Source organism: Pongo pygmaeus, chromosome X (assembly GCF_028885625.2).
Source record: "Pongo pygmaeus isolate AG05252 chromosome X, NHGRI_mPonPyg2-v2.0_pri, whole genome shotgun sequence".
NCBI lineage: Eukaryota > Metazoa > Chordata > Mammalia > Primates > Hominidae > Pongo > Pongo pygmaeus.
In genome coordinates this window covers 7,637,364-7,659,839 of record NC_072396.2, presented here as the reverse complement: position 1 = coordinate 7,659,839, position 22,476 = coordinate 7,637,364, and the positions used below count along the sequence as shown (strand labels likewise).

The window sequence follows — 22,476 nt, the reverse complement described above, 5'->3', positions numbered from 1 at the left end:
GTAGCTGGCATTAAAGGTGCACACCACCATGCCCGGCTAATTGCCGTAATTGTTTTAGTAGAGATGGGGTTTTGCCATGTTGGCCAGGCTGGTCTCAAACTCCTGACCTCAGGTGATCCTCCTGCCTCAGCCTCCCAAAGTGCTGGGATTACAGGTATGAACCACTGCACCCAGCCCGGAGATTCAATTTTTATTAGCAAATGCTAATAAAGCATGTGTTCCACGACACCAGAGCCCTTTATGTGTTCTCTTCTCCCAGCAGACCACCAGGCAGGAGGTGTCATTTATATCATGGTGTTCCTGACACCCACAAAGTGATTGGCAGGTGGCATGAATTCAGCAAATCTCTGTTATTGGATGAAATACTGCATCTGCTTTCTCCGCATTGGCAGCCCCACCCAGCAGTCAAGTGAATGACAGGGCCTTGGGAATGCAATGTGAATTGCACTGTGAATGGTTTATGTTGCATATGGTTTAGACTTCTGCCTAAGTCTCTTGTTACTTAGAAGGGATGTGGTTTATGTAACGGTTGCTCTAGAGCAAGGATTCCTCTGCAGAACTTCTGTCCTAAATCTCTTGTTACTTTGAAGGAATGTGGTTTATGTAACAGTTGCTCTAGAGCAGAGATTCCTCTGCAGAACTTCTGTCCTCAGTCTTTTGTTACTTTGACGGGACATGGTTTATGTAACAGTTGCTCTAGAGCAGGGACTAGTCTACAGAACTTCTCTCCTAAGTCTCTTCTTACTTTGAAGGGGTCATCTCCTATGGTCCACATCTTTACCAGCCAGTAAAAGTTCAGAAGATTATATATATTAATATATATATTATATATATTAATATATATTATATATTATATATATATTAATATATTATATATTATATATTATATATATATTTGCTTTTCTAAAAGCAAATATATATATGCTTTTTACATATATATATATGTAATTAAATTAATTTTTCTTCTATGTATTTCTGGCTTCCTTAACTTCTCATGATAGTCAAAAACATTCCAAATTTTGGACTGGGTGTCACAAATACTAATAAGTTTTCCTGGAAACAATAAATGGATGTATGCTTTTCTAAATGCATCTTGTATTTTGCTAATGTTAATATACCTTGGGTCCTCGAACTGCTCACACCTATGGCTTTAACACTTCCATTTTCAATTCTTACAGTTATTAACCCCTACTCCTTTGAAAGAGAAAATTAGCACAAAACAGCACACTTTGGGTTAGAGCTAAGCCAGGCATCTCCAGTTTTCTGAAAACAGGCAGATCAAATCTAACAAGTTATTGGTAATCATTAGTACCATGTTTTATTATTCCAGTACGTGGTGGCAAATTAGGTACCCCCCCTAACCTTTTTTTTTTTTTTTACAAGAATATGAAACAAGGAAATGTTGTTAATATCTCACAGCCAAGAAAGTTAAAAAAAAAATCCTGAGTGGCTTGTCCCACCTCTCACAGGAACTGGAATAAGAAGGCATGCAATGAGAGCCCACTGGACCTGGTCTATAACATTCACTGTTAGATCTCAGAAAGAAAAGAGGACATACTACTGCTTAGATGGAAGCACTGTAATTGTCATCCTAGCTGATGACTTACATATGAGCATCTCTACCAAGCCATGTGTTTGGCTCCTTCTAAGAGAAGATGCCCTTGAGGAACCTGGAGGAGCTGAAACGGAGCCACAGTATGTTAGAGAGCTTGGCCACACAGGGCAGACTGTGAAGCCTCCATCCTACTTATTATGGGGAAAGTTTACTCACACCTGGGCAAATTGCACCTCCTTCCCCAGAAGCAGATTGTGTTCCCCTAAACTGGCTTAGATTCCTCAAAACGAACGTGAAATTACAGTCTTTGTGTTCCTAAATAGAGAGTTACATTATGTATGAGAACAATCTCACTGCAATTTCACTCTCATCTGTTCTCCCATTTATTTTTAGATTTAAAGTTAAGGAAAATAGATAAGAAAGCTTAAAAAGTCAATCTCCCAAGCACAGTACATGGTCATACAGGATGTGAGTGACAGAATTTGCTGAGAACGAGGAGCTATTGCATGGATTGAAATGCCCAGCACTGGGCTCCAGTCCAGTTTTGACTTGGATTCTCCAATTTTGGATAGCAGTCCTCTTGCTCAAAAGTTTAAAAAAAAAAAAAAAGAAGAAGAAGAAGAAAGAGACATCCATCAACATGATTGGCAGGATCATAAAATTGTGACATATTAAAATGTGAGGTGGAAATAAAGAAATAAATGATAAAGATGACACAACCGGCAAATAATAAAGCCTGAAATAAAAGCTGGTTCACGAGGACTGAAAGAACAGTTGAGACAAAGACCTGAGCTTCAGGGTTCAATCAAGGCTACGGAACATGACCTTTGTCTTGGAATGCAGGGGAATCCTCCTTAGAAGGGGAGAAGGGAATTAATGCATTTATTATCAAAATTCACATATTTATGGAACTCATTTTCTATCATCTCTCTATAAAGCAGTGGTTTTTCATCCTATAGGGGTGACATCAGAGATACCAGCATCTTTATGTATACTCTGTGCATCGAGTAGAGTTGATTAGGTTTGACATACAACAACAAACCCAGAAAACAGAGAAAAGCAAACTTGGCTTACAAAAACACTGTTCCAAGATTTACCATCCAGGAACAGAAGTGAAATCAACGGTGCATGGCAATGTTGGCTAGACAGACATAAATCACTGGCTTTCCTGCACACACCTGGGGTGTAAATGACAGCCTGTGCCCAGGTGAAGGAATTCTTGCTTTGTGATATCCTTTGAGAGACCAGGAAAGACCATTTGCTTCAAACCCAGGCTCAGGAAGGAGATCTGGGTTTCCCTTCCTCTCTACAACCTTGAAAGCTGAATGACACATCAGCAAGTTGGTGGAAGAAAGATTTCTCAATAACAGCTTAACTCCTTTTTTATTAGCTGGAGTACTTCAGTAAACAACTCTTCTGAAAATTTATTGCCACTGTCTTGCACACTGTGCGAAAAGATAGAACTTTCAGCTGCTACATGCCTGCGCTCCATTTGTTAAAAATACAGAAGACAGCCCTGAGCCTTTCCAGCAACATGTAATCATTCCAATCTCAGAATCAAAAGATTTACATTCTATAGAGGCAGGAGTGAAAATTCACGCAAGAAGATGGCTAAGGCATTTTTTTTTCTGTCTGCCATAAAGTATACTTTTGATGGTCTTCAGAATAATAATCTTCATCTGAGTGTCTGACCTTTATTATTGTAGTATTGTTCCAACTACAGTGGGCATAGGGAATAACGGGAATGCAAATAGGGATGTCTGTGAATTCCTTCTGGCTACCTTCTGCTGCTGGTAATTAGAGTATGGCATAAATCAGATAGTGGTATCAACAATCACTGCCCCCCAACCCCCACGAAGTTCATGTGACCACCTCTGCGTGCAGCAGGTGGATTTATACATCCAGCTGTTCATGTCTTCCATCTATGAGTTTTGCAGTTATTAAGCAAATGTTCTGCTGACACACAATACCAGGCACTAGAAATATAGAGAGACTGGATCGGACCCTGCCATCAGCAACCCACAGTTCAGACAAGAGCATTGACAGCTAGTCTAAGCTGTCTTAAATGCCCCACTCAGTGCTGCAGAGAATGAATTCAGAGAAGGAGAACTTATCTCAACCTGGCAGGGGTCAGAATTTGCTCCCAGAAAGAGGTAGCTTTCAATGGTTCACATAGCATGACAGCGTTTGTGAATGCTTTCCATAAACATGTAGGCTTTCAAACTATTCACAGGTATGATATTCAGAGATACAGAAATGTATGGCTGGAGAGGCATTTCCAGGGTCAGGTCTAAGTATTCTTTATCTATGCCGCAGTGAGTTGGGAATGCCATGGACCCACTAGATCTAGTATGGCAAAAGACGAACATCCCGCAGTACCTGTATTGTTACAGTATGCTCAGCCTGAAACCAGAGGTTCATTCAAAAGAGAAGCCATCCCCTCCTTTTTTTTTTTCAGAGACAGGGTCTTGCTCTGTTGTGCAGGCTGGAGTGCACTGGTGCAATCATAGCTCACTGCAGCCTACAACTCCGGGGCTTAAGAGATTCTCCCACCTCAGCTTCCTGAGTAGCTGGGACTACAGGTGTGCACGACCATGCCGAGCTAATACTTCCTGATTTTTTGTAGAGACAGGGTCTCACTATACTGCCCAGGCTGGTCTTGAACTCCTGGCATCAAGCAATCCTCTCACATCAGTCCCCCAAGTAGCTGGGACTACAGGCACACACCACCATGCCCGGCTAATATTTATTTTTTGTAGACACAGGGTCTTGCTGTATTGCCCAGGCTGGTCTTGAACTCCTGAGCTCAAGTGATCCTCCCACCTAGGCTTCCCAAAGTGCTAGGATTACAGGCATGAGCCACTGTGCCCGTTGCCCTCATTTTTAAATACATATCCCATAGGCCCACAAAAGTTAGAAACAAATCATGTGTTATCTACAGTTATTGAATAATGTGACTCTTTGATAATTCTTTAATTATTTAATTTTTCCATTTTTGAATGAGCATCTGTGTGTGTCCCTGTGTATTGCCCTTAATGTTTAATCTGATTTACTTTTCTTACCATGAATTAAAATCAATATCACCCCATTCCTTTCTGGCTTACACTCTTATAGAAACTAATGAAACCTCTTAAAGATCCCTTTATTCAAAAGACACTTTGAGCCAAATCACAGCTATTCATCACAGCCACTTACACTGGGGTCCAGCTGGAAATGGGAGAGGCTAGGCTGGAGGCACTCAATAAATGCATTTCGGGATTGTGACTGTGCCAAATGGTGATAGCAGTACATAGACCAGGACAAAAGGTCATATCTTCTTCCAATAATACATTTATCAGCTATCATAGATTTTAGGGAATTATGATTACACAAGCAATGCTTGTAGAAAGGAGTATTTATTTATCATAAAAGTACAGACCATAGGAAATGGTAGGAGAGATTCTTCCCCATGGCTCTCCACTAAAGGTATAATCTTTTCATGTAGGTGTTTCCCCCCACCCTTTGATTACTGATACTTTGCATCATGCTGATGTCTTGGTGTGTTTTCTGTGGAGAGTTGTCAGGGAGCAGGGTTTATTGTTTTCAGAACAGGAGATCTTACCACTCCAGCAAGTCAGAGATTAAAAACAGAACTCTACATAATTTCCAAATTTTCGATTTGTTATCCATAAACCCTTTGCTAAAAAAATTCATTTATAAAGAACAAGAGTTATCCTACATTGAGCTTGACTAAAACTTATTAGCTTTTATTGAACTTCTAATTATAATATCTCAAAATATACATACATATATTTAATATATTGAAACAACTTAATAAACTTCAGCCTGGAGAACCTTATACTAATGGCAAATTCCAGATAAATCTATAAATCCCATAACTGTATAACATACTATACAGATTATGTAGGTGTGTATAAAGTCATTGCCATTCTTGGAAATTTACTGTTCGAAGTGAGCATGTATGTATCTTCAGAGAAAAACACGAAGTGATTTACTTGAACTTAAATATTTTTCCTAGCAATGAAGCACTGTTTCAATGAATTCAGAGAAGAGGTCAACATATCTGGTTTTTCACAAAGCAGAGTGACCAACATCCATCTCTTTCTATTGAAGACATAAAACATGAATCTCATTCTACCCACCAGCATGACACCTTTTTAAAAATTAGCCTTGACTTGAACTAAAGAAAAAAGCTGTAACTTGCTACATTCACCCATCATCCTTACCCTTTATTTTCTTTTCAGAGCATCCAGGTACTTCTTGATTACCATAGTAATGATAACACTACTGATATTCAAACTTATCTATAAGAATTACAGAGATGCATTCTCCTTCCTTGAGCATTGGACCTAGACTCTTCCATCTGGAGAAAGGTGTCGAGACACTCATACAATGCTCTAATCTTCTCCCAACTAATCCTCACTCAGACTAATCCTCACTCAATAAGTCTACCGCACTAGAGTAGATGGAAAAGATTCCCCCAACTGTTTATGAAGCATTCCAAAATTCAAAAGGTTGAGTTAGTTCTGTTTAAATTCAGCCTCTACTCTTTATTACCTGTGGAGCTTTGTTCATTCAAAGGATTTCAGCTTCAAAGTTTCTCCACAGTAAGACATCTATTTACCGACCTCATGAGGTTGTTATGTGGTGTGAAGGAAGCAATGGGTGTGGGAGGTGCACAAAACAATGTGTGTATCCACAGCACCTGACGTATAATTGGCAACCATTCCATGGTGTCCATTACACTTGAACATGTCCCATTATGTGTTACCATTTCTGCTGTGCACCTAAGTTGAATCTGTTTTGCATTGCAATGAAGACAGGGATGGCAAAACCCAAAGCTGTGATAATGGGATGACCCTACAGGGCACATACAGAGAGTTGGGTATCTCCGAGAAATTGATAGTTCACTCCTTTATGCAAGAATAACAAGGATTTCTGGCTAATTAAAGTGCATTCAGGATGACCCATCTCCTGAATTACTATACAGTGTATAACATATGGTGAGCTAATTATCCAGCTCTCTAATAATAGAAACATCTCCCCCAGATAAATTTATCCCTGAATGAGTCAATTAGGGTGAGGGATTGTGGAGTAGATGGTTATATATTCTAAATCATCGCTCTCCTCAACTTGAAAATATGTGCTTGGAATCCCAGGCCACAAACTGGGTTTGACTAAGTGGACCTCATTTGCAAGAATCACAAACCAATGAGGCATCTTTGCCTTATGCCTCCTTGTCATTCATACCGTAATATTGCAAGCTAGCATCTCAGGAGCAAACCCTTGAGTATAAATCATATCAGTAACACAGTGTAGAGAAAGGCTATAAATTTTAGAAGTAGGAGTTTTAAATCATTTTCCTCACCACCTTTGACGGATGAACTGAGAAGCAGCTGTGTACAAAATATATATATATATATATATATATATATATATATATATATATATATGCTAAAATATCTAAACAAGGCACCAGTTGCAACTGGAAATTTTTAAATTTGAAAGCATTTGAGTAAATTCAACTAATACTACCATTGCTTTGATCAGGCATTCCTTTTTTGGCTGCTGAATAACTCTACCTCCATTTCTCACAAAGGTGGTAAGACCTGGCTAAATTGCTCAGGATATTCTGGATAATGAAATAACACATATAAATGTGTCTTCAGACATTGAAGAAATGTTTTATGAACATGGTAGTGTCACCAATGTTAGGATTCTTTGGTAGCATATCAAGGCCATTCTCTCAGGACCCTTGGATATTATATTTTGTGAATCAGATAACTAATCTAACACAGATAGACAGCTCTACCCAAGGATGATTGTAACAATGTGCTTTAAATCTTTGTATCTTCAGATAATGTATGTAAGAAGCTGTTTGTGAATGGCATCACAGTGTACAAGATGCTAGCATTTTCACTAATATTAACCATGCTGTGAGTGCTCCAATGTGGACAACAGCCATCTACACTAGAATCACCTATTTTAAAGAAAAAATCCTTTCGTTGTAATTCAATAACCATCCCTTCAACTTTGGTGCTGCCAGAACATCTTAAATCTCTAGTTCTAAAAGAAAATCTCAGCTCTCTAATAATTAGAGATAATCAAGATTAACTTGTCAGGCTTCAATATCCTCCTGATCAATAAATTTGTTTTGGTCCCCTCTCAAAATTATATACGCATTAAAATGACTTGTAAACATATGAATATTTATATACCTAATAGATTAAATAATTTCTGTCAAAATACATGTCATACAAGGTGATTCACCCTGGAAGCCAAGTATCATTTCTGACTATCCATTGTATAATGGACACTGTATTAATCTCCACCTTGTCTGGTTTTGAGAGATTTGTGGTAGATGAAGACTGATATAAGGATGTCCAGCTTTCCCAGCAAATTTGACAAACAGCACACTGTTGTTTTCTGCCTTAAATAGACCGGCCCAAGAATGCCGCTCCATCTTGGAATGGCTGTGCTCCTGTTTATCAAACACAGTAAAGCTCGCACACTAGGTAAGAGCATAGTCAATCATGTAGACTGTGACCCATTGATACATCATGAAATTAATTTAGTTCTAAAACCAGATTATTACCAAAAAAAAAAAACAGAATAAAATGGGGTAGAAAATATTAAGGCAATCACCCTAGTAAGAGAAAGATCATTTCCATAAGCTTTTGTTTCAATCACATATCTATGTGCATCTTACTAGATGATGATACAACTGAATGATGTATCTTATAAAGTTCCAAAGCTTTTACATGAGATCACCTGTCAGCATCACCTTCTAGAAAAATCTAGGTGACAAATAACTGCAGTGTTTCTGCACAGTAGCCAAAGCTCATACACGTATACGAAACCCAGTGTTTCTTAGAGTGTCCTATGAAACACCCAGTTTAGAATGTCTTGAGAAGCTTATTAAAATGCTGATGCAAAGTCTCACTTTGGAACTACTCTGTGACAGTCCCTAGAGTTCATCTTGGCCATCTTCAGCTGTAATAAGCACCTCTGGGGTTTTCCTTATGCAAAGTCTGAGGTATCACTTGTCTACCCCTGTAGTCCTGGACTCTCCCTTTTCCCTTCTTTGTCTACCTGCAGGAAGTCATAGTGATCCTATATTATATGCCACCATACACTAGGCTAGCAAAGGCCACCCTACAATGCATAGTTCTGAACCAAGCGCCATGCTCAGGAGGCAGGTGGCCAGCCCTGCAATGCCTGCATCTGGCTGTGTGGGCTGACCACGGGCACTGATAACTCGGCAGTATCTCTGTACAAATAATACTTGAAATAAATGTTCAGGAGTGTGACTGACAGCTTGAAGTCTTCCTTCCTCTCTTAGGAATTGCACGACATCCTTCACCATGCCATTTTGCTGTGAGCAGAATCCGATAGGTTTCTGGAGTCTCTGGTGCCTGGGTAAGACAGGCTGTCAGCATGGGCATGACATGATGGAGCTATGGTTACTCACAGATCCCAACGTTTACCAAGGACAGGCACCCAGACTACAGGCATATTGCCCAAGAAAGACTCATAACCCCTCCAGCATGTGCCTGTCAGCCCAAACCTGTGAAAATCATGACATATAGCTCATGTCTTACCTGAATTCTGATAGATCTATAAATAGTTGCTTAAAGGACTTTTAGTGGCTATTATCCATCCCTGGGCAGAAAATTCTTTATTCTTTACATTAATACTTGCTGCTGCTGTACATGTATATCTCCTATACCTTCCCTTGGAAATCAATTTCAATAATTTATCTCTTTGTAAATTAAATACATATGTGTGTAAAGCACACATACACATATATATACACAAACACACACACATATATACACACACATATGTATTTACACATACATATATATACACACATATGTATTTACACATACATATATACACACACATATGTATTTACACATACATATATACACACACACATATGCAACACAACACCAAACTATAGTTTTTCTTTACTCTATTTTTCTCTGATGAAAATATTAAAATACCAATAAGCAGTATACTTCACATCAATGCTTCGAGTACAGACATGCATCATATAGTGACAGGGATATGTTCTGAGAAATGTATCATTAAGCAATTTCATAATTCTGCAAACATCGTACAGTGCACTTACACAAGCCTAGATGGTACAGCCCACTGCACACCCAGGCTATATGGTAGAGCCTATTACTCCTAGGCTACAAACCTGCACTGCATGTGACTGTACTGAGTACTGCAGGCAACTGCAATGCAATGGCAAGTATCTGTGTATCTAGACATATATACACATAGAAAAGGTACAGGAAAAAATACAGTATAAAAGATACAAACGTGGCCAGGCGTGGTGGCTCATGCCTGTAACCCCAGTACTTCGAGAGGCCGAGGCAGGTGGATCATTTGAGGTCAGGAGTTCGAGACCAGCCTGGTCAACACGGTGAAACCCCATCTCTACTAAAAATACAAAAATTAGCTGGGCGTGGTGGCACACACCTGTAATCCCAGCTACTTCAGAGGCTGAGGCAGGAGAATCACTTAAACCCGGGAGGGGGAGATTGCAGTGAGCCGAGGTCGCACCACTGCACTCCAGCCTGGGCAACAGAGCGAGACTCTGTCTCAAAAAACAAAAAAGATACAAACGTACAGCTGCATAAGGCAGCTCCATTATAATCTCATGGGACTTCTGTCATATACGTGGTCCATTGTTGACCAAAATGTTATTATGCAGTACATGTCTGTAATCCAAATTTTTATAATAAATTAGCCCCTTTAGTTTACACCTATCTATAACCTTGGGCAAATTCCTTCAACCTCCATTCACATAGCTGTAATATCAATTCTTTTTTAAAATTCCAAGGCTGGTGTTGATTTTTCTCCTGGCGTGCCTACCTTTTTTACTTACAAATGTCTGTTAAATATTAATTTGCCTAGAGTCTGCACTAACTAGATGTTTGCTCACATGTTCTTTTATTCTTTTGTTGCAGAGTCTGCCCTTTCTCTCCAGCTGTTCATGAGGTTTCCATGGGGCTTTATTAAATGTCAGTAATTTCCAAACACAATCCTCTGTTCCAGGTTCACCCAAGCACTGCAACTTTTATCCCTCTGACATACTTAGCTTCTCATAAAATTTCATCTGGAATATTCCTCAGCTTTAAAACAAATTTGAAAATCACTGTTTGCAGTAGGAAAATCACTGCTATATGTTCAGCAAGGCCGTTTCATTTTCTTCTTCCTGAAGACATGGGGAGACTGCCTCTTAGCCCCATGTCAAGTCAGGGTGGAGACGTGGGGCGTGGTCTACATGCTGACCCCTGGGTCAGTGAAGTAACGAAAAGCCCCCAAGGGACCCTTCAACTCTTTTCTCCTGTGGATGCTATTGGGAAGGCCATCTATTGAGATGACAGAACCACAAGATATTAGCAACCTGGATCCCTGAGTCTCCTTATGGAGCAAAGCTTCCCTAGAGCATCACCCAACCAGCAATAGATTTTGCATGGGCAAGAAACAAATCTTCAAGTGTTAATCCACTGAGATTTTGTCAGTCTTCACTGACAAAAACAGAAACTGGCAGCAGAAGTGGGATGTTAACCAAAATAAAAACTTAAATTGTGTGGTGCTCCCTCAGCCGTTGGGCAGCTAGTACATAGAGTACTCTCTGGAGCCAAGTCCCAGAGGCTGAAACTGAGAATACTTAAAATGACCAATGATCAGCTTATATATTTCACAGTTAAATGACAATTTAGATTTTAATAAAATCTGTTGAAACTGAGAGGCGGTGTGAACTATAAGAACTAATCATTCTATTTGTGTCTCATTTTTAGAGGGAGGAAGTGATACTATCAATTGCAACTTTTGTGTAAGTCACTTCGTAGTCTGTTCAGACACCCAAACCATATGTGGGTTTCTGTCAGAGTTGATGAAACACTTTTGTGATACCAGAGAGATATACTAAAATACACCCTATGATTTATCTATTGCATAATCTGTGATGTTGTGGGTAGCAGGACACTGTTGTACCTCCAGGTGAATGGGTTGCTCCTATGCTGTTTCATAACTGGAAGAAGAGAGTGAGGAGAACCACTGCCCATTCCCAACCTCCAGTAAAGCATCAACTCCGTGCACACAAGATCTGGACAGAGGAACACAACATCTTCCATGTGAGGAAATGACAACGTAATTTTCATAGAGTACGTTACCTTTTACCTTTCTCACCAGCCCTAACTTATGTAGCTTCCACATACCTTAACTATGTATTTTCTTCTTAGGCTGAGCATATTTGCTTGTTTTTAAATTAAATCCCTAATATACTTTCCCTTCATCACAATAACTTCCTTTTCATTGTCATTCATTGTTCAATCCAGAGATTGATTTTACAATTTTGTGTCACGCAATTAATTGGATGACAAACCAATATTACCTATATTTCCTCTGTCTCCTTTATAATTTTTAAATCACCCTCCAAACTCTCTTTTAAATCTCTCATAGAGTTTAAGTCACCATAAAGACCAAACGTCTGATTTTCAGATGAACTTTCCATTTCTCTTTAGAGTCCTGTCCTCCACAGTTACAAGTGGAACAAAATACTTTTATTTGCTTGTTTTGAATAGCAAGTGTTCTTGACATAGCCTCTATGTAATATCTACTTAATTATATCTACTTATGCTCTCTATATTATGTATTATAATATAGATATATATTATACCTACCTATGTAATTCAGGAATGCTGTCTGCTCCACTGTTAATGGTTATTCCATTTACAGATTGCAATCCCCAAAACTATAAACTCAATGGGACCCAACAGACCCAAGAGACATCATTCACTTCACCCAGTTTACTCACAGAGGTTTTTGTTTTGTTTTGTTTGCTCAGAGATTAATCCAAAATATTTTGGATCTTTCCACATTGTTTATATCGCAAGGACAACCTATAAACTAAACATAAGCCATTATCTTGCCTCTCTTGATGGCCACATTTGAAAATTAAAGACCAGTGGGGCTGGGTACTGTGGCTCACACCTGTAATCCCAGCACTTTGGGAGGCCGAGGCGGGTGGATCACCTGAGGTCAGGAGTTCAAAATGCAGACTGACCAAGTTTGTGAAACCCTGTCTCTACTAAAAATAGAAAAAAAATTAGCCAAGCATGGTGGCAGGCACCTGTAATCCCAGCTACTCAGAAGGCTAAGGCAGGAGAATCACTTGAACCTGGGAGGTGGAGGTTGCAGTGAGCCAAGATCGCACCACTTGCACTCCAGCCTGGGCGACACAGCGAGATTCCCTCTCAAACAAACAAACAAAAAAACCCACAGGGATATCTGACACCTCCTTTGTCATCAGCAGACATTATTTTGCCACGGCCTTTCCAGCCCAGGATGTGGGGAATGTTGGCAAAGAGACTCTAAGGAGAGCACACTCCATTGCAATACCTTTCTAAGGCCATTAAACATGTGCTATGGCGAGCTCCGGCTGAAGAAATGTGTTAGGCATGGAAGGGAAAATGTGGCTAGCATAATAACCCTACTGGTTCTGGCTGGGCGCGGTGGCTCACGCCTGTAATCCCAGCACTTTGGGAGGCCGAGGCGGGCGGATCACGAGGTCAAGAGATCGAGACCATCCTGGCTAACACGGTGAAACCCTGTCTCTACTAAAAATACAAAAAATTAGCCAGGTATGGTGGCGGGCACCTGTAGTTCCAGCTACTCGGGAGGCTGAGGCAGGAGAATGGCGTGAACTCGGGAGGCAGAGCTTGCAGTGAGTCGAGATCACGCCACTGCACTCCAGCCTGGGTGACAGAGCAAGACTCCATCTCAAAAAAATGAGCAAACAACAAACAACAACAACAACAAAAAAAACCCTGTTGGTTCTTCCACCTCCACGAGAAATAACCCAGAATGTTTTTTAACAGGCAGCATCAGAGGACAAGGCAATACCCACCGCTGTATGAACTGGGCCGCCTCCATCGTTAGCCTCTGGGTGAGATTGTCATAGGACATGGGCTGCTGAATGATCTCGTAGTTCCTCATCATGAAGCAGTTCAGGGGCCGGAAGTAATGAAGGAAGCCCAAGAAAAGGGTCAGGATTAGGGCTGCTAGGAAGAGAAGGCTGAAAAAAACGCCTAGAGGCACGTGGAGTAGCCCCAGACAATTGAGTGCAGCAAGGGTAAGGAGGGTGACCCCGACGATCTGCAGGGGGAGAAAGACCAGCCTCTTGAAGCCCGTGGTGAAGACGCTGCCCTCTCCGGGCTTGCAGTCTCTCAGATTGGTCAAAGAGATCCCATAGAAATAATTGAAGCCGTGATGTAAAGGGTGGTGACAGAAGTCAGTCTTGCTGTGACAGCTCATCCCAAGGTGCCATTTCCCTGAGAAGACAAATGGGGGATCACTTCAGTCCCAATAAACACCCTGATTCCAATCCAAGCTTCTGTTCCTACATGCTGAAAAGGAGGTTCTTTCCATTTCATGAAGCTAGCTTTCCCGCTCATAGGACCCTAGAGTTTTTCACTTTTTTTTTCCCCACAAATGCTAAGGTATTACCTACTCACTCTACCAGAAAATAAGAACTAATTTAGCGATTCCAACAAAACAAAACAAAAAACAAACAAAATCTCAACCAGATAAAAATCCTCTACTCACTCTACCAAGAAATAAGAACTAATTTAGTGATTTCAACAAAACAAAACAAAACAACAACAACAACAAAAAAACTCAATCAGATAAAAATCCAAAAAGAAAACTAGCTAATATCTTTAATAGGCAAGAAACCACACTCTATAGAAAAATACAAGTTTTTTTTTTTTTTTTTCTTTTTCCTGGTCAGATGCTTTTCTGAGATAGGCCCTTAAAATTAAAGTTTTAGAAGCAACTTAATTTTGTTCCTTGAATGTTAAAAGTGGAAATGAATCCTTACTTCAGAACCTACCCCTGAGGCATGAGGAAATCACACTCAGTAACTCAGCAATTATTTTAAGCACCTCTGAAAATTTCTTATAAAATGTTAATTAGATCACTAAATTAATGAGTGCCTCACAAAAGAAAAAAATGATAGCTTTTTAACAAGATGTTGGAAGACAGAAAAGGGTCATTTTGCTCTTCTGAGATTTGCTAGGATCCATTTTATGGCCTGCTTAGATTCAAGCTCTTCATGCAAACAGGAAGGTGTCAATCCTACCTACATGATAAAATCAGTGGGTGTGTCAACCAAGACAAATTCTGACATAATTTTATATTGGAAAGTAAAATGAAAATCTTTATCAATAGCATAGTGTGAATAGTTTTGTACATTCTTTCTACGTATATGTCTTTCATTTGTTCCATCTATCATCTATTTCATCCAACCAATTGCCTCATTATCTATCTATCCATCCTATGTAATCTTTGTCTCTCTCCCTGCATCTGTTTATATATAACATCTATCTATCTATCTATTTATCTATCTATCTATCTATCCATCCATCATATCTATCATCATCTATTTCATCCATTCATCCATCTATCCCATCTATCTCATCTTTGTCCCTCTCTGCATCTATCTGTCTGTCTGTCTGTCTGTTTTTCTATTTCTCTATCTATCTAGCTAGCTATCATCTATTCCATCCATCCATCCATCCATCCATCCATCCATCCCATCATCTCACCTTTGTCTCTCTCTGCATCTGTCTATCTAGCTAGCTAGCTATTTCTCTACCTATTATCTATCTATCCATCCATTCATCAATGCTTTCTTCCATCTATCCATTCATCCATCTATCATTAGGTATCACCTAAGTATCTATTTATCTATACACACACGCACACACACACAACACACACACACACACACACATCTATACATTTGAGTAGTCCAGATAGGCTCATTGTGTTTTAACCTACAATTGAAATCATTTTGTTTCCATTTAAAGTTATGCAAAGTGTACCAGCAACGTCATCCCTAAGATAACTGTCATGATGTCCTCTCCCACTCTTTTGCTAACTTTGTCCAAATCCTCCCTGCCATTCCCATACCTATAGATGGTTCCCATCCCATAGATGCCCATACCTATCAGCGCTGTTGAATAACCTTGATCCTTCAGAAGCTTAGCAAAGGTAATCTCATTGGTGGGAAGTCCTCCCGAAGAGGCTGTGAAGAGGAAAACTCCAGTGCGGGACCAAGATGCCATTCCTGGACCAGGAAAAAATCAACCCTTAGGAACTAGGAGATACCTGGAGGTGGGAGGCTGTCCCAAAGGAGACCACAGCCCCTGCGATGCAGATAGGAGCTTACCTGATCGGACAGGGTACCGGCCAGTCATGAAGGCTGCCCTGCTTGGTGTGCACAGCGGTGATGCTGCCAGGTGCTGAGTGAGTTTCACTCCCCCACTGGCCAACCGGTCGATATTGGGAGTCCTAGAACAAAAGAATCATAGCATTTGTGATCATTTTCATTTATTGTTCATGTATTTAGTTTTGAGACAGGATCTCACTCTGTCACCCAGGCTGGAGTGCAGTGGCGCAGTCTCGGCTCACTGCAACCTCCACCTCTTGTGTTCAAGCAATTCTCCTATCTCAGCCTTGTGAGTAGCTGGGACTACAGGCACACACCACCACGCCTGGCTAATTTTTGCATTTTTTGGTAGAGGCAGGGTTTCACCATGTTGGCCAGGCTGGTCTCAAACTCCTGACCTCAAGTGATCTGCCCGCCTTGGCCTCCCAATTGCTGGGATTACAGGCATGAGCCACTGTGCCCAGCTCTGTGATAATTTTCAAAATGAAACTGTCTATGGCTCTTTATACTGGGAAACTTCTCAATGAGCAAAGGCAAGTCTGGGGTTATGTGGGAGAGAGAGGCGAGATGAGAGGCAGGGGAGGTGGGGAAGAAGTGATACAGAATCAAGACTCAACCTACAACAAAACCATGCAGATGTGTGAATGATGCAGGCGGGACATCCCCAAAAGGTCCATTCATGCTACAATGGGCGCTGAGCTCCTGGTCCCACTAGCCCCGAATTAGAAGAGAGAAACCAAGTCTTTGAAATAGGATACTGCAGGGAGGGAAAGTAAGGGGTGAATGAGGATGAGGCTTCACTCTTCTCGCGTCCACATCTCCCAAGTTACCTCTGTGTCACCAAAAGAGAAATCTCCAGGGTCAACCTGACTCCCCTCTCTTTCCAACCACAGCCAAAGGGAATCCCACAACCAGCTTTAATGAGCCCCTGCCTAATTTCTACATGCCCCCAGGGATGGGGAATAATCAGACTCCATGTGCCTCAACCAGTGAGCATCAACAAATGGGTTAATATGCTCCAGGGAAAAGGCACAAACACTACAGTGAAGAAATTAGATGCTGCGATCCCCACATACCCTTTGTTGGCTTATATTTTTTTATGCTTCATAAATACTTATTTATGAGCTCACTTGCAGAGTGATACCTTTTGCAAGATAAGCCACCCTGATGCCTTTCTCTATGAATGGATTGGCTGAACATTTTGGGAAGTCATTTAGGAATTAATATCTTTTAGTTTTTGGACCATACCAAGTTATACCCCACAAGATATATCCCACGTCCTTCACGAGGAATCTAGGTCCATTCCTCCCTGCCTGGCTTGTCATCTGCCATCCTTCAGTTCCAGGTACAGATGGAATTCTCATGGGCCTCCAGCGCCCTTCCTTGTTTATGCAAGGGGATTGACCTATATTTGGAACAGTAGTCCATACTCCACCAGACAAGCAGCTTCCTCACTGTAAAGCAATGGCATGGCTAATTTTGCTCCCCTTCAAGATGGCTGCCTGTAGGGTGGGAGTATACATCTTGTTCATTGGTCCCATGGCTTCCCTAGATCAATGCCCTCACAGAGTAGTGCTGCAATGATGCATAGCTTGAAGGGGGAAATAATTTTATTGCGTCTGTAATGTCAAACTAGTGACCATTTATTAATTTAGTGAATGTGTCTAATTACCAATATTTCTAATTTGCTTTTTTCTTAAAGGGTGAGATGCTTAGAAGACAGAGACTGTTTTTGCGTTTGAATTAAACCTCCTAGTATCTATAGTGGCCTATAAAAAAAAGTGACTATTTTGGGGTGTGATATTACAAAATATAAAAATGAAAAATGTAATTCAGAAATAATGGGACTCTAATATAGAGACCAAGGCAGATTTAGGGTATATATTGCCATGAATTCTTCCATGGGGCTTTATAGACATTTTTTCTTTTGATAATTGGTAAAGATTTAACCTTAAAGGCTTGATTTTAACTTTTTAATTAAGACATCTTGGTAGGAACAGTTATCCATTATCTCAATATATCTTAGGAATACATAATATTAAAGAAATAGATAAAATGAAAAAGCTGAATAAAATTATGATGCTGATAAGAAAAACTAAATTAATAAGATCTATATCACAAATGTATAAAGTGATCTGTAAACATTTTACAAAAGTAGGCAAAAGGTGGGGCAGAAAACATACAAAGATAATTACAATTTTAAGAGGACATTTAAAGTGCTCTTAAAATTGCAGATCTTACCCTTGCATATGCTTTTTAAAATTTAAGCAATGTCATAAGTCAATATACTCTTAAAAAAATAAAAAGCAACATTTGATGCAAAGTTTCAGATTGAAAGTGAGACGTATTTGGCTATGTCTTGTGGGAAAGATTTTCCTTAATATCATAATCTATTTAATTTTTGTTTGGTCTGATACGTAATGATTAAATATACTTTCCAAGATTTCTCATGTTAAAAAGAAGATGAGGAGTAAGAGAATGGAAGGAAAATAATCAGTGCCCCATGGCACTTGGCAATGAGTCCATTCCCGGCGTCAGGTATTTAGTATTCACATATCCTACAAGAAAGTTCTGGGCCAGTGCAGTGGCTCATGCCTGTAATCCCAGCACTTTGGGAGGCCGAGGCAGGTGGATCACGAGGTCAGGAGTTTGAGACCAGCCTGGCCAACATAGTGAAACCCCATCTTTTCTAAAAATACAAAAAATTAGCCAGGCATGGTGGCGCACGCCTGTAGTCCCAGCTACTCGAGAGGCTGAGGCAGGAGAATTGCTTCAACCTAGGAGGCAGAGGTTGCAGTGATCCCCGAGATCGTGCCACCAACTCCAGACTGGGCGACGGAGTGAAACTCTTTCTCAAAAAAAAAAAAAGAAGAAGAAAAAAAGAAAAAAGAAAGTTCTGGTAGAAGCAAATAATCTCTTTCCTCATCCTCTCCTTTAATTTAGTTTGTATTGATCTTTCATGTGATGAAGCTCTCCGCAGAACTATTTTTATGCCATCATCTCCACATTATTAAGAAGAGAAAGTGAAATTCTAATGTCAGTATTCTACTCCCCAAGGGCTTACTTTCCTTTTTAAACAAAAGGGTCCTTAAAATAGGTCTTACGTTAGGTTGATTTTACGCAGAGGGATAGAAACAAAACACCCACTTCTGGGAGGATGTTCAGACCCAAGGGTCGAATGACCTCGAGTCTCGTTTGATTGCTTTGTTGCCACTGTTTTGATAATTACTGGCAAGTTATGAGGTCCTAAAACATGACATCTCTCCTGATTGTCAGCTATGATCTCGATGTTTGTGTCCCCCCCAGATTCAGATGTTGAAATGCTTACCCTCAATGGGATTTTGTTAGGAGGTGGGGTCTTTGGGAGGTGATGAGGTCATGAGGATGAAGCCCTGTAAATGGGATTTATGACCTTATAAAAGGGACCCAGAGAGCTCCCTCCCCACTTCCACCATGTGAAGACACAGTGAGAAGGTTCTGTCTGTGAACCAGGAAGCAGGTCCCCACCAGACGCTGAATCTGCTATGCCTTGATCTTGGGCTTCCAGCCTTCAGAACTATGAGCAACACATTTCTATTGTTTAGAAGCCACCCAGCCTATGGCAATTTGTCATAGCAGCCTTTACAGACTAAGACAGCCTGCATAGCTGATGACAGGGTAGGGCCTGGGCTAGAAGAGGGAGAGTTGGGCATGAGTGAGAGTGAGAGTGAGAGTAAGTCACTGATGAGCTAGGACAGAGTAGTACAGACCCATAACCAACCAGAATAAAGCCAGATGCTAAAAGGAGAAGACGAAATAGGTGAACAAAAGGGATGGAAATGTGAATGTGTGGAAAGCAGCATCATAGTCGTTAGTAAAGAAGAACTGTGATGCACACCTTCTTAGTGACCTCCCTGAGCGCATCCAGCTCCCTGTTCATAGTCAAACAGATAAACTCACACCTGCCTTCATGACACCTACATCTCAGTGTATCTACATGAAGCCAGGCATGGTTTTGAGGGTTTTGAACATTTCTACATGTTCTGTGCTCTGTAAATCAACATTAACCATCCCGGGGACTGTTGCCTATGAATACAGCCATGTGTTTACTGAGGAGCTGCATTACCAACCTGATAGTTTTGTTCCCATAGCACCCAGGATCTCCAATGCCGAGGTCGTCAGCCATCACCAAGATGATGTTTGGCCTTGATGCTGCGTGGCTCTCGGCTTCCCACAGAAAGAACAGTAGGAGGAAAGGGATCTTCATCTTCCTGTAAAGGACAAGGACACAAAAAGGAACTGAAAGATATCGGCTTGAGACAAGGTTTTGCTCTGTTGCCCAGGCTGGGGTGAGGTGGTATGATCTTAGCTCACTGCAACCTTGAAGTCCTGGATTCAAGCGATCCTCCTGTCTCAGCCTCCCAAGTACCTGGGACTATAGGCATGTGTCACCACACCCAGCTAATTTTTGTGGTTTTTGTAAAGATAAGGTCTTGCTATGTTGCCCAGGCTGGTCTGGAACTTCTGGGCTCAAACAATCCTCCTGCCACACCCTTGCAAAGTGCTGATTACAGGCCTGAACCACTGTGCCTGTCCTGGTTTAGTAGCTTTCTAAGGGAAACACAGAAACCTTTCAAAACTCAAAGTGTTTGGGGTCAACAGCCTGGGACAGCTCTTTGTAAATGGATTAAGGGTGGTGCAAGATGTGCTTTGTTAAACAGATGCTTGAAGGCAGCATGCCCTTTAAGAGTCATCACCACTCCCTAATCTCAAGTACCCAGGGGCACAAACACTGCAGAAGGCCGCAGGGACCTCTGCCTAGGAAAACCAGAGACCTTTGTTCATGTGTTTATCTCCTGACCTTCTCTCCACTATTATCCTATGACCCTCCCATATCCCCCTCTCCGAGAAACACCCAAGAACGATCAATAAATACTTCATAAATTTAAAAAAAAAAAAAAAAAGAAAAAGAAAATAAACATAGAGTAATTGTGCATGAGTAAAAAAAAAAAAAAAAAGATCCTAAAAAAAAAAAAAAAAAAAAAAAAGAAAATGTACAGAGGGAAGAGAATTCATCCATCGTCCATGTCTGCCATCCCAACACGCTCTCACCTCACTGCATTTCATTCCTTGTGAGAATAACAGGTGATGGAATCTTTGGGGTAGATGGTGGCTTGAACACACACATGATGTCTTTCTTGTATGGAGGTCTGTGTACTTGTTCCAGCAACCTGCTTCCTTTGAGTTAGACCCCTTCTTGTTGAGAAGGACATGGGCTTTCTACTTCATTTTGCTGTTTGCCTCTCTTCTCACTCTTGCGGTTTTGCTGCCCCACCCTGCAACAGGTTCTCCATTTAGAACCGGAGCTTATGTTGGCAGCAAATATGAGGAGGTTGCTCAACAGGTTTCCTAGCCAGAAAGAGGCCTGGCTTGGTTCCCTGGAAGGTGGCAGGTAGGTGTGCAGTGTGGTAGCCTGAGGTCTTACTTACTCAATATCGATGTCCTTCTAGTCTTCCCACCAGCAGTGGTAGGCAACACCTCTCCCAGCTCCTGGTTCACAGCCTTGAGCCAGGTTCTTACTCTCAAATACTTCCAGAACCAAGTCTCTGTGGCTCTGACCCTGACATCAGGAGACAAAACTCACTACTTTCTCTTTCTGTTTCTCATCTGCCTGGGGAGAAATTTTTATCCTTTATTTTTCTCACCACCCCGGGGAGAAATTTTATGACCTTTATTCTAGGTGGGGGGGTCAGGGGTAAGTGTTAATCATATCAGTTCTCTGAATCTTAGTTTTCTTAACTGTAAAGTGAAAGAAATTGAACAATTTTTTTGTTCTATTAAGTAATTTTATTTTTATTTAAAAGAATTTGAGATAGGGTTCTGGCTCTGTTGCCCAGGTTAGAGTGCAGTGGTGTGATTATACTCACTGCAGCCTCCAACTCCTGGGCTCAAGCGATTCTCTCATCTCAGCCTCCTGAGCAGCTAGAATTACAGGTGCACACTGCCATGCCTGGGTAATATTTTTATTTTTATTTTTTAGAGACAAGGGTCTATGTTACCCAAGCTGGTCTCGAACTTTTGGGTTCAAGTGATCCTCCCATGTCAGTCTCCTGAGTAGCTGGGATGATGATGAGGACCACCTGGCCTGGCTATTTCTTCCTTTTCAATTTTTATTGAGGAGATATGGTCTCACTATGTTGCCCAGGCTGGTCTCAAACTCCTGGGCTCAAGTGATCCTCCTGCCGTGGCCTCTCAAAGCACTGGAATTACAGTCATAAGCCACCATGCTCTGCCTAATTTTATTTACTTTTAATTTTTAAAAATGTTTATAGATTTAGGGGGTACAGCGCAGATGTCTTACGTGCATGTGTAGTGGTGGAGTCTGGGCTTTTAGTGTACCTATCTGTTCTCTCCTGACACTGGACCCTCATTGCCGTGTATCTGGGAGCACTGACAGTCCTTCAGCGTGTGAACTGGCATGTGAGCTTGACCTCACTCTGCATCTGTTTTTGCACTCACACCAGCCTTGGTGCATGCAGACAGCTCCTCCAGAGTCACTAAGGACACTGGACATCAAGGCCAGTGCACGCGGTGTGGCAGAGTGTCCTCCCTGGCTTTCCAGCAACACCTGTCAGAGTGAGCGGTTCCCTCGCTCAGGAATGCACTCCTCTTTGAACACACTCTC

The 22,476-nt window shown here is 41.1% G+C and overlaps 1 protein-coding gene across 5 annotated transcripts in view; it reads right to left on the bottom strand.

The window, feature by feature from the left end:
* The window catches only part of STS (steroid sulfatase), a 205,784-nt gene that overhangs the window by 80,818 nt on the left and 102,490 nt on the right, over positions 1-22,476 (bottom strand). For 4 of the 5 annotated variants that reach the window (XM_063660535.1, XM_063660536.1, XM_054471285.2 and 1 more), the window contains 4 exons: positions 19,922-20,062; positions 15,813-15,934; positions 15,588-15,710; positions 13,488-13,911 (listed from right to left, as the gene is read on the bottom strand). In XM_063660535.1, coding sequence (XP_063516605.1) covers positions 13,488-13,911; positions 15,588-15,710; positions 15,813-15,934; positions 19,922-20,062 — 810 coding nt within the window. The remainder of the gene's footprint in view (positions 1-13,487; positions 13,912-15,587; positions 15,711-15,812; positions 15,935-19,921; positions 20,063-22,476) is intronic. The other variant, XM_063660534.1, reaches the window with a different exon arrangement.